Source organism: Zingiber officinale, chromosome 8A (assembly GCF_018446385.1).
Source record: "Zingiber officinale cultivar Zhangliang chromosome 8A, Zo_v1.1, whole genome shotgun sequence".
In the NCBI taxonomy this organism is placed as follows: Eukaryota; Viridiplantae; Streptophyta; class Magnoliopsida; order Zingiberales; family Zingiberaceae; genus Zingiber; species Zingiber officinale.
This window is the reverse complement of record NC_056000.1, coordinates 119,290,548-119,303,122: the sequence shown is the minus strand read 5'-3', so window position 1 is coordinate 119,303,122 and position 12,575 is coordinate 119,290,548. Positions and strand designations below refer to the sequence as shown.

The 12,575-nt window shown below is 42.0% G+C and overlaps 1 protein-coding gene and 1 pseudogene across 1 annotated transcript; one reads left to right on the top strand and one right to left on the bottom strand.

The window, feature by feature from the left end:
• The first annotated feature begins 363 nt into the window (after positions 1 to 363).
• On the top strand, positions 364 to 541 carry LOC122013062 (annotated as a pseudogene).
• A 422-nt stretch (positions 542 to 963) lies between these two features.
• Positions 964 to 1,885, bottom strand: LOC122011165 (NEP1-interacting protein 1-like). Its single transcript, XM_042567584.1, has 5 exons — positions 1,816 to 1,885; positions 1,581 to 1,732; positions 1,414 to 1,497; positions 1,171 to 1,350; positions 964 to 1,089 (listed from the first exon to the last, which is right to left on the bottom strand). Exons 1-5 carry the CDS (start codon positions 1,883 to 1,885, stop codon positions 964 to 966), a joined length of 612 nt encoding a protein of 203 aa, XP_042423518.1.
• Positions 1,886 to 12,575: the final 10,690 nt, after the last annotated feature.

Below are 12,575 nucleotides of genomic sequence, written 5' to 3'. Positions count from 1 at the left end.
TATATTTTTTTTTCCTTTTCAATCCATGGGCCAACCCGATCCCACCATGGGTCGGTTGATAAAATTTCAACCAATTCAATTAAATTAATTGATAGGATGGGTCAACACTCTATATTTTACTATTTTATTAAGAATCTAGATTCTTTACTAACTAATTTTGGTGAAACCCATAATGAAATTATGTTAATGTTCTTTTTTCACATTGAAAATAATTTTAACACTTTTTAGTAATTTTGTCTAGTTGTTTTTTTATATAAAAACATATGTACTAACGTGGTTCTCTTTAGTCCTATATCTTAGAATTGGTAATACCGTAAGCGGAAAAATTTCTATAAATATTTTATGTCGATGATGTTATAAAACATACATTTCATGACCTTTTAGCTAAGATCAAGTATGATTTCGGTTCTTATCAATTTAATATCTGATCATATAAAAAATTAAATTAAATTTTTATAAAGGAGAGTTTGTTACAATAATTTGCTATTAGAGTCCTCAAGTGTCACTCTTGCGTTGTACTACTGCATGAGCCTCAATTTATAGGTATAAGGTACTAATTTATATTTATTTATATATTATATTACCGCCCTTAGATGAAAGATGAATGGCTTAAAAAAAAAAAATGAAGGCCACGTAATTGGGCTTTGCTCATTTATCTTTATGCTATCGAAACCCTTACGTTGGCCGGAACTCCAGCACAATTGGGTTGGTTTCTGGCCCAAGTTTGGCCCAATTAACTTGGCTAAACTGTTGATCCCTATCGATCAATTATTGGCTTGACTTTCTACTCCAGTTTCAATTTTTTTTTTTAAAACCCTATGAACTATATGATCGTATAAGTCAATCATAAGTCATAAGTCAATTCAGACTAGGAATTTCCTTCATCGCCAGAATTTGCACTGAGTGTTAGTTTTGAGACTCTGTGAAGTTTTATTCAGAATAGAGAAAGAACATCCACTCAAGTTACAGAACCTCTTGCCTACAGGTAGGGCAGGAAGAATGCTTCACGAGCCACATATCAATGCACACCACATGGAAAATGTGCCTACAAACTGGCATCAGTCTCGCATTATCTCCCTTGACGAGATCCTGTGAGGAAAAAAAATCCCTGCAGGTCATGAACTCTTCCTCTACGAGATTATATTTAATTACGATTGAGAAAAAGATTGCCTGCAAGCAGACGGCGCAGCAAATGGTCCTCCTCCCACATGGATCACTGGCCTGATCATCATCACTACTGATCTTGAACGTGGGCAATTCCTCGATGGCATTAGGTAACAGGCCTTCGTCCCCGGTGAGATCAAGTATGTCTGAAATCTCCCTGTAGCTTACTTGATCAGCTGCATTGACCTGGAGTTTAAAGATCAGTCACTGTAGTTCATGAGGAAGGAAATTAATTCCCCAACTACTTACTTGCCATTGGTAAGCTTTGAGCAATGCCGGGCTAACCCATTCTCTGAATATCTTCCCATCGATGAGACTGTGGAAGATGGCCAACTGCAAGCATTCATCGCAGTTGAAAGAAGGTCTATGTAGTGAAGAGTGTAAAGAAGGTATGTACATGATGCTTCATTTCTGACCTTTGGTAAAACCTCTCCTCGAAGGCAAGACTCCAAGAAATCTACAGAAACTAAAGCACCAGCAATGGCGCCGATCCCTGCACCTCGCAATATGCCTGTCTCTGTAGTTTGGCCCTTGAGTGCCCCTGAAACCAGACCAACCATGGATCCACCTGCATGTAAACTACACACATCAGTTCAAAAACCCAACACAGCTAGCTAGCTAGCGAGAGGAGGAAGGGAGGGGAGGCCTCACAAAATGCAAAGGTGCAAGTAAGGCCGGCCAAGGCCACTTTTCTCGCAAAGTTGAGGCAGAGTGACTCCATCCTAACTGAGGTCCTACATTCTGCAGACTCATGGCCTTCAAGAACAAGATATAAAACGCATGGACGTTTCACTTGTGGACAGATGTTGCCAAATGCAGAGAGAGGGGTTCTTGAATGCTACTTGCAAAGTTGCAATGGAAACTGAGCGTCCAAGACTCTGCTGGCACTAAACAGGTTCAAGTACCAAGAATGTAAAGGGGTGCATTAAATAGGATAGGTCTGCATGGTAGAAATTGAAAAGCGTATGATGTGTTGGCTGATGAGAGGAACATCTTTAATTCGAATTTACCATTTGCATGCAGCTCCACATAAGGAAATGCCAATGTTCAGTGGTTGTCAGGTCAAAGGCACTACGCACTCACTATTGCTCTTACCTACAAAGAGAATGAATTCGAGCTCTGGAGCCATTCGAGAAAGAAAGGAAACCGTATGTTGTAGTTGCAGTGCTGACTTGAGATCATACGAAAGAACATCTGTCGCAGCTTATTCAAACAGCTTGAACTATGGCGATTGTTTCTAACACTTCAGGTTTGATAATTTGATAGTCAGAGGCTGAGTGTTGAACGAGAGGTGAAAGAGTGACAAGCCTTTTTTTTTTTAATAAGAAATAACGTTGTCCTCCATATTTTTTTTTAAAAATTATTATTTATCAAGATAATTAATCAAATTAAATTGTCTGGTATCAACTCGATAAAATCCATTAGTAACTGCTATATTTTGTATTCGTATCGCCAAGCTCACAAGAAGATATCTTCTTTAGAATCAACTTAAATGATGAATCTGTGACTCAAGGAAGGTGAAATAGTTTTTCAATTGCACGCCAAGCTTAAAGAACTAGTCATCGAACTCACGAATCTCAGAAAAAAGGTAACCAACTGAGATTCACTAAAGTATTCGCTTAACTCTTTCCCTAGATCTCCTGAATGGTCAACTCTAGTAGATGCATATTACATCACTAAAGATTTAGAGGTAAGCAATTTAGAAGATTATTTTCCACTTTTGAAATTCTTAAGTGTAGATGTGTAGATTTAAAGAAGAAGTAAAGCACAATATTATCTTGAAGGTAAAAATAGATGAACTAGAATTTGAAACGTCTCTCGATGATGACTAAACGACTTTTATGTTAAGAAAGTTCAAAATGTTTGTTAAAATTAATAAATTCAATCAAGTACTAGCTAAAAGAAGAAGAAGAAAAGTAAGGTATTATCATTGCTGATCCTGTCCGGAGTCTGAGTCAAACGAAAGTCAGATGAAGTGTCGCTAGCGTTGACAGGGAGGAGACTTGGATGCTGCGGTCGTACGGGCTTCAGAGAACGGACCCCCATGTGGCCCTAAAGAACTGTTAGGACTGCGCTGGCAGTACCAGACCCCTGCACACACTCAGACAAGCACACGGAACGTTAGAGACCAAGAACCAAGGAAAAAGTCCCCGGAGCAGGTCCTCCGACACTCAAGTCAGATACTTTTTCCCTAGAAGAATAGTGTACGAAGGAAGAAGAAAAGTAGACAAGTGTGCGAGTGAGCGTACCTACACAAGAGACAGAACGTCTCTTTTTATATGACAATACGTACCTTCTGGAGACTGACTCCTGTCAGAGGATGTCGGGTGTCAGGACTTGTCGAGTAGTGGAGAACACGTGGCCTTCTCCTATAGACTGGAGGAAGGTTCTACTTGCAGATGATCCCAACTACTGGAATATTCCTTGACATACAGTAGATATTCTCTGACAGGTGGTTACAATTCCCTGATCTGTTGTCACGTAGTGCCTTCTATCATACCCGGGTGTGATTGAAACAACCCTGGTTGGTCTGTTGGGTGCTGATGAACAGACTGATCGGGCCCCTTCTACCAACCTTTATGATCCCGACCCCACCGAGGGTGATAAGTTTGCTCACGTGGGTCAGTTTGACAACCCCTGATCGATAAAGCCAGGTCGGGTTTGGCCCTGACCGCGCTTCTTGCCGTAGCCTTGGTTTCCCGATCGGTAGACCCCTCTCTGGCTTCATATACCGGATGACCCCGGGTGGGTCCACTCTATATATTGACTGTCACATCTCCTTGTCTTTTGACTGTCACGCCTCCTTGACTTCTGACTGCCACATCCCCTTGACTTTTGACTGTCACGTCCTCTTGACTTCTGGCTACCACGTCTCCTTGACTTCTGACTGTCACGCCCCCTTGACCAGACCCTACTACTATACACCGTATCACAAGCCTCCCCCAAGTCTAGTTAAAGGAGGTCCGGGTCCAACTGACTAGATCAGAATCCGGTTTCACTTGGCCTCGCTACTGCGACGTTAACTACTTCTCCCTTTCCCTGGGCCCTTGGGAATTTACCATGCTCTCAGATGCTGCACCATTTCCCAGATGTTTGTGCTGCTGCATCAATCCCTAGATCTTGGGATACACACCATGTCCTTGAATATGATACCATTTCCTATATGTCGTTGCACGCCCCAAGGATGACCCTTCACTTCTATCTCTTTAAGAAGAGATGCCCCCTCTTATACCCTTATCCTCTCCTTGTACTTCTTCATGCCATGGAATCCATAGTGGAGCCTGATGAAATGTCATCTTTACACTAACAACTCACTCATCTGGCTCAGTTACTTTCCCAGAAGGATGAGACCTTATTAGAGATGACACAGAGCAGGGACCTTCAGTCTTCCCTTCATCGAGAGATGGAAGAACTTTGGCTAGCCGCTAAGTCCCGGACTCGAGCTGAGGCGGCCTTGAAGCATAAGGCTTATGCAGATCTGGAGAGCCAGACTCACTTTATCGCCTATTTGAAGATAAAACATGAGGACTCTCTGACCCTTCTCCTAGAAGAAAGTCGGCTAAAAGATGAAATTATTGCCTAGCAACATCACTCCATTTAGTGTATTAAGACAGAACTGATCCAGGCACGAGCCCAGTTGGAGCAGGCAGGTCAAGCAAATCGATCCAGCTATCAGTGTTAACTTGACCCTGCTAATTGAAAAGGAAGTTGGCACTACTTGCACTCCTAGTGTGATAATATGTATTTTGAAGAATGCCTTCCGAACTTTATCAAATAAATGTCGATCAGGCTATATTGTGGGTCTTTGTTCATGTCTTTCTCTTGTGTTTCCTTCTCTTCTTTGGCACTTCTCCTTTTGTGTGATCCCATGAATTGCTGAATATGAAAATATGCTTACTGGTAGTTTGCGTTGAGGCAAGAGTCAGAAAACCCGATCGAGAGGTCGCTGGTCGTGAGAGCATTCTCACTTATAACTCACACTGGGGTGAGAGTCTGGAATCCCGACTGAGAGGTCGTTGGTCATGAGAGCAAGCTCACTTATAACTCGAGAGTCTGGAGTCCCGACTGAGAGGTCGTTGGTCATGGGAGCATGCTCACTTATAACTCGCACTGGGGCGAGAGTCTGGAATCCTGACCGAGAGGTCGTTAGTCGTGAGAGCATGCTCACTTATAACTCACACTCGGGCGAGAGTTTGGAATCCCGACCAAGAGGTTGTTGGTCGTAAGAGCATGCTTACTTATAACTCGCATTGGGGCAAGAGCCTGGAATCCCGACCGAGAGGTCGTTGGTCGTGAGAGCATGCTCACTTATAACTCGCACTGAGGCGAGAGTCTGGAGGCGTGAGAGCAAACTCACTTATAACTCACATTGGGACGAGAGTCTGGAGGCGTGAGAGTAAGCTCACTTATAACTCGCACTGAGGCGAGAGTCTGGAATCTCGACCGAGAGGTCGTTGGTCGTGAGAGCATGCTCACTTATAACTCGTATTGGGGCGAGAGTTTGGAATCCCGATCGAGAGGTCGTTGGCCGTGAGAGTAAGCTCACTTATAACTCGAGAGTCTAGAGTCCCAACCGAGAGGTCGTTGGTCATGAGAGTATGCTCACTTATAACTCGCACTGGGACAAGAGTATGGAATCCCAATCGAGAGGTCGTTGGTCGTGAGAGCATGCTTACTTATAATTCACACTGGGGTGAGAGTCTGGAGGCGTGAGATCAAGTTCACTTATAACTTGCGCTGGGACGAGAGTCTGGAAGCATGAGAACAAGCTCACTTATAACTCGCACTGGGGCGAGAGTCTGGCATTCCGACTGAAAGGTCATTGGTCGTGAGAGCATGCTCATTTATAACTTGCACTAGGTGAGAGTTTGGAATCTCGACCGAGAGGTAATCTAGCTTCCTGATCGATAACTTGATCTGAAGACCTACCCAGGTATTTGATCTGGAGATCTGCCCAGGAATTCTGATCTGGTGGTCTGCCTAGGAATTCTGATCTGGCGGTCTGCCCAGGAATTCTGATATGGAGATGTGCCCAGGAATTCCAATATGGAGATTTGTTCAGAGATTCTAATCTGGAGATCTGCCCAGAAATTTTGATATGGAGACATGCCCTAGAATTCTGGACTGGAGTCTTAATCAAGAAATAATTTGAAGACCTAACCAAGAAGCAATCTGGAGGCCTGACTAGTACTTGATCTGGAGACCTGCCCAGAGATTTGATTTGGCTGGTAGCACTTGCGACTTAACAAGAGATTGGCTAATGGATTTAGCTTAATATTCTTGCACTCACAAAGTGCATTTCATAAGGTTTTTAATTAAATTTAAACCTTACTCTGGTTTCAAGGAAATGCAAAGGCGTTGAATTCCGATTAGCTTTCCCTCCGCCACTTTCTCCACTTCCCGAGGCTCCTGCCTGGACTTTCCGATTCCCAAGACATGGTCTTCATGAAGCAAGGACCGCCTCCTCGCATATCCTTCCTCATGATTTTCCCATCATTTCCATCATAAATGCCCTTTCCTAGGGGGGTTTGACACGTGTCCTGCAACCTTAACTCCTCATAATGTATGACGCATGCTTTTTCTGCATGATTCCCCAAATTGCTTTTGTTCCTTGATCTGATGGTTGACGTATGTGGCTCCATTTCGTTTGTTCGGCACAGTCTTCGATGTATCCTATGGGCTTTGGTTTATAAACCCTAAAGACCGCCCACCATTGTTTCTCATTGCTCCATCTTCTTTTAACTCTTCGTTGTTCCTTTGCTTTCGACTGCTCGCCTTCTTCTTCGTGTCTCTTTGTTGTAAGTACTTTTCTTCTTTCGCCTGCCTTCCCCTTCTCCATCTCTATAATGGCTAGCGAGAGGGAGGTGCCTTGGTACTCGTACTTCCTTTCTGATTTAGATAGAAGTGATCTCGAGTCGATCTATGTTAGCTTGAAGCTTCCTGACACTTACAAGCTCCTTCCGCCGGGTCCCCATGACCATCCGTCTTCCCCTCCCACAGGGTTTGTGACATTCTTTAAGGATCAGCTTCTGGGTGGTCTCCATTTTCCTATTTATCCATTCTTCTCATCTTTGAGTCAGTATTTCGGTATCTCCCTATCTTAGTTTGCTCCCAATGTCTTCCGTGCTATGTATGGGATGGTGATTTTGTTAGCTAGAGCCCTAGAGCCAATCATTTGATGATTGTATTATGGACTTATTGTATCATATTTTTATATTAATAAAGGTATTTGTTTGATATTATACTTACTTGTATTGATGCCAAATAAACTAAGTATAATAACGTCCTTGAGTAGAAGGTTCTTACCTATATCAATCGATTAGTTGAATCGATAGTGAGATGATATAGGGAACACTACTCTAAATCATTCCTAGTCGAGTATTAACATTCAGGGACAATGTTAATGCAATATGACTAGCATGTAGGTCAACTCGATGACTTGATCTCACAAGTCATGGATATAGAGATATCAAGTTGACACATGCGTATACATTAGAGAATGTATACTGAATGACCCGCCATGAGAAAGTATCATGGATCGTTATATGAGTGTCATATACTTTCTCTTGTGGCTATTAGTATGACTACTAGTCCTTAGACCTGAAGTCACCATGGTTCCCTACATAAGGAGTTATGTACTTTGGTTTCGTCAAACGTCACCCGTAACTGGGTGGACTATAAAGGCGATTACTGGGTATGTAACAAATTATGCGGAGGGATGTGAGTGATGTAGATGGGATCTATCCCTCCTATATGACGGGAGAGACATCGGTATTCTTGATAGAGTGAGACCACGAAGTGCATGACCATGCCCAAATGAGTCAATATAGGATATTGAGCTCAATTGATTTAGTGAGTCTACTTGGAGTTCAAGATTTAGATTGGTCAGAGGATGACACGGTCTATGCCTCACATTGATCAATCTAGATGTCTAGGATAGAAGGACACTTGTCATATATTGTGAGGAGTCATAATGTGATGTTGGATCTCAACATTTCTTGTAACTTGGGTAGCAATGATGTATTGCTAGATGCCGCTCATTGCTTATGTTTCTAAAGGAGTTTAGAAACATTGCCAACGTTACAAGAACCTATTGGGTCACACACAAAGAACAAGTGGATGGAGATTAGGTTCATATGATGAACAAATTGGATTAGGTTCATATGATGCACCAAGGATTGGATTCGGATTAATTCAAATTAGACTTATTGAGTTAGACTCAATTAGATTCAATTGTTGAATGAGTCTAATTTAAATTTGATTCATTGGGTCAATTTATATTAATGAATTGAGATTCATTAAATTGAAATTGATTTGAATCAAAGGTTGGATTTAACTCAACAAGGAAGAAAATTGGTCAATTTTGACTTGACCAAATGGAAGTTGAAACATCAAATTTGACTTGATGCATTGCCACATCATAAAGGTTGACTCATCCTACATGGCATGACTAATATTGCCACATCATCTCCACCTCATGAGGTATGCCACCTAATGGAGGTTACACATCTCATGCCATTTAATGTGGTTGGCCACATTAATGAGGGAGGTTACATGGTGTGGCCGGCCACACTAATGTAGTGTGGTGGTTTTGGTTTTGGGTATTGATGTGTGCATTCATTCTATCATCTTCTTGCTTGGCCTTTCTTCCTCCTTGCTGTGGTTGCCGTGAGCTTTCATCAAAGGAGAAGGTGGTTGAGTGAATCCAAAAGAATAAGGAAGGGTGAAGGTCACAAAGGAGGATACTACTTCTTGAGTGTATGAGATTTCTTTTGCATCCTCTGTTTTTCTTCCTTTCAAATCCTACCCGAGAGCCCTAGAAAGTGCTAGCACACTTGGGGTGCTCTCTTCTCCATCCTTGAGTGTTAGAGAACACTTCTTGTTCGTGTGGATATCACTAGAGAGTTGTCTACGTTGACAACTTCGAGATCCGGCGTACCTTGGACTTGCGGGATTTGCGAGGGAACGCTTCAAAGGTATAAATTGTTTTTCCCTTTGTAGATCTACTGTAGATCATCGTTTGAAACTCGTACTCATATTTTCGAAAGTTTTCTTCGCACGGATCCAATGGCTAGGGGGTTTCGGGGTTTCCGCGACGCGAAAAAGCGGTTTTCGCGGCCCGAAAAACCCAACAGTGGTATCAGAGCCACGTGCGAAGCGAGTACGAGTTTAGATTCGTATTTTTATGAAAAATATACATACTGTAACATTCTGTGAATTTCCTAATTTTTATGATTTTATGGGTATTTTTCTCGTAGAAGCGAAGCACAAGTGTTCTGACACTTGTAGGCTTTGACTACCGAGAAGAATTTTCCAAAACGGTAATGTTTCGACCCAAAATCTTTTGGGACAGCGGGTTAAGGCGCTCTTGGATCGCTTAGGAGCAACTCGCGATGGTTAGATCGCAGGTAGGGGTACTGCCCCTAACCCCGCAAGGGGATTTGCTCCGCGATTGCGCCCGAAATCGCTAATCGGGACCGCCGGAAAAATTTACTCATAAAATCTGTAAAATTATGAAAAATTACAGAAAAATTATGAAAAATATATAATTTTGAATTATATATTATTTTTGTGATAGCCATGGCCCAAAGACCCAATTCGATTGGACAATTGTGTTGTAATTCATAATACGGCCTGCGTGCCGTTATGTGATGTGCGTGCTTGTATTTTTATTTTTTATTTTATTTTCGCGACCTGCGCGTCATGCCTTTCTCTTATATTCTGGTTGTAAATTAGATTTAGACTCGAATGTAACTCGAGTTTCAAAATTGTAATGTACAAAATTGGAGCTGTGGATGGTCCACTCGAGACGGAGTTACGAGGAGGGCGCGAGCAACACAAGGTGGTCAAACGAAGAAGCTTGAGAAGCTGTTGACCTTAGGTTGACCATCCGATCTTCTCATTGGCTTGAGAAGATCGTAGTAGGGCCATGACATAATCACAAAATTATTTGATTAATTATTTAATTAATTGTTTTGTGTGTATGTGATGCATGCTAGTTAATTAAGTAATTAATTAGTGCCTTACGATTAGGTTAGATCTAAGTCGTGCACATGATGCACCCTTCGATTAGATTAGATCTATCGTGTATTTGATACACATCGACGTTTAGATTAGATCTAAATTACGTCAACTCTAATGCCTACCATGCCGTGATACCTACCACTACCTCGATCGCATGCTGTTGTTGAATCTGCCAAAGCAGAGCAACACATACTATCTTGGTAGGGTACGGAGGGACAATCTTGGTCCCGCCTATCAACGCATGGGTGAATATAAACTCAATTAGATTGAGTATTCCTAGTTTACTCGGTTGGATCGAGTACAACTATAGGCATTCTTCCAACGGTTGGAAAGATAGGTCAAAATCACATATATATTAACTCTCGGGCGTATTAGCCAAAGCTAACTCGAGTTTTAATATAAATGCGAATTTTGATCCTATAAACAAGAGTTGCATAGAGATGTAATTGGTAATCGTTACCTACCGATCATACTAAGTCTTGGGCGTATTAGCCAAAGCTAACTCAAGGATTATTATGATGTGGATCTTGTCCCACATGAATTATAGAATTTAGTGGGAGCATCATTTATTTAAAGGCCTAATTAAATAATTAAGAATATGATATTTATTTCTACATTTATTTCTGTTGTAGATTACCATGACGTCGAATACGAACACCTTCTCTCTTGGATCTGTCCTTAAGGAGGACAAGCTCAACGGAGCAAATTTCCTGGACTGGTACAGGAACCTGAGAATAGCTCTCACCCAAGAACGTAAACTGTACGTTCTGGAGCAGCCCATTCCGGAGGCTCCTCCTGCCACTGCCACGCGAGCAGACCGAGATGCTTACAAGAAGCATCAAGATGACGCATTAGATGTGTCCTGTCTTATGCTCGCGACCATGAACTCTGAGCTTCAGAAGCAACATGAGTTGATGGGCGCTTACGATATGGTTGAACATCTTTGTCACCTATATCAAGGACAAGCAAGGCACTGGAAGAGGAACTCCAAAGAATACCTGGAAGATCTTACGAAGAAGAGAAATAAGATTTCTACTTCAGGTATACATGTTATAGAAGTCAACCTCTCTATTTCTTCATCGTGGGTATTAGATACCGGATGTGCTTCGCACATTTGTACTAATGTACAAGCGCTGAGAAATAGCAGGGCATTGACGAAGGGTGAGATAGACCTACGAGTAAGCAATGGAGCACGGGTTGCTGCTATTGCTGTAGGAACTTACCAACTATCTCTGCCCTCTAGGCTTGTACTAGAATTAGATGATTGTTGTTATGTGTCTGCCTTGACTAAGAACATAATTTCAATTTCTTGTTTGGATAAGAAAGGATTTTCGTTTATAATAAAGAACAAATGTTGTTCCGTCTATTTAAACGATATGTTCTATTGTAGTGCACCTCTGATAAACGGACTCTATATTCTAGATCTTGAGAGCCCTATCTATAACATAAATACCAAGAGGTTCAAGTCAAACGACATGAACCAAACCTACCTCTGGCACTGTCGCTTAGGTCATATAAATGACAAGCGCTTATCCCAGCTCCATAAGGATGGTTTGCTGGACTCATTTGATTTAGAATCATATGAGATATGCGAGTCATGCCTACGAGGCAAGATGACCAAGACTCCCTTTAGTGGGCACAGCGAAAGAGCGACTGATTTGTTAGGACTCATACATAGTGATGTATGTGACCCTTTCAATGTCGCTGCTAGAGGCGGTTATAGGTACTTCATCACATTTACTGATGACTTCAGTAGATACGGTTATGTGTACTTGATGACACATAAGTCTGAATCCTTTGAAAAGTTCAAAGAATTCAAGAATGAAGTACAGAACTAGCTTGGCAAGAGTATTAAGATACTTTGATCCGATCGAGGTGGAGAATACCTTAGCCATGAGTTCCGTGACTATCTAGTAGAGTGTGGGATCCTATCCCAACTCACTCCTCCTGGAACACCACAGTGGAATGGTGTATCTGAAAGGAGGAATCGTACCCTATTAGATATGGTGCGATCGATGATGAGTCACACAGATCTTCCGACATACCTTTGGGGTTATGCTCTAGACACGGCAACTTTTATACTCAACCGAGTTCCATAAAAAGCCGTGATAAAGACACCATATAGGATATGGACTGGGAGAGATGCCCAGGTGTCTTTCATGAGGATTTGGGGTTGTGAGGCTTACGTTAGACGTCAAGTCTCAGACAAATTAGGACCCAAATCCGACAAGTGCTATTTTATTGGATATCCCAAGGAAACTAAGGGATATTACTTCTACATTCCTAGTCAGCACAAGGTAGTTGTGGCAAAGACTGAGGTCTTTCTAGAAAGGGACTTTGTTTCTAGAAAGACTAGTGGGAGCGCGTTCGATCTTGAAGAAGTTCAA

Bases quoted from the DNA above. Each gene is read 5' to 3' on its own strand.
- LOC122011165 (XM_042567584.1), bottom strand. From the start codon at position 1,885: ATGGAGTCACTCTGCCTCAACTTTGCGAGAAAAGTGGCCTTGGCCGGC. The intron at 1,498-1,580 runs GTCAGAAATGAA...GAATGCTTGCAG, and splicing joins GAGGAGAGGTTTTACCAAAG to TTGGCCATCTTCCACAGTCT. The intron at 1,090-1,170 runs GCAATCTTTTTC...TTTTCCTCACAG, and splicing joins GCTGCGCCGTCTGCTTGCAG to GATCTCGTCAAGGGAGATAA.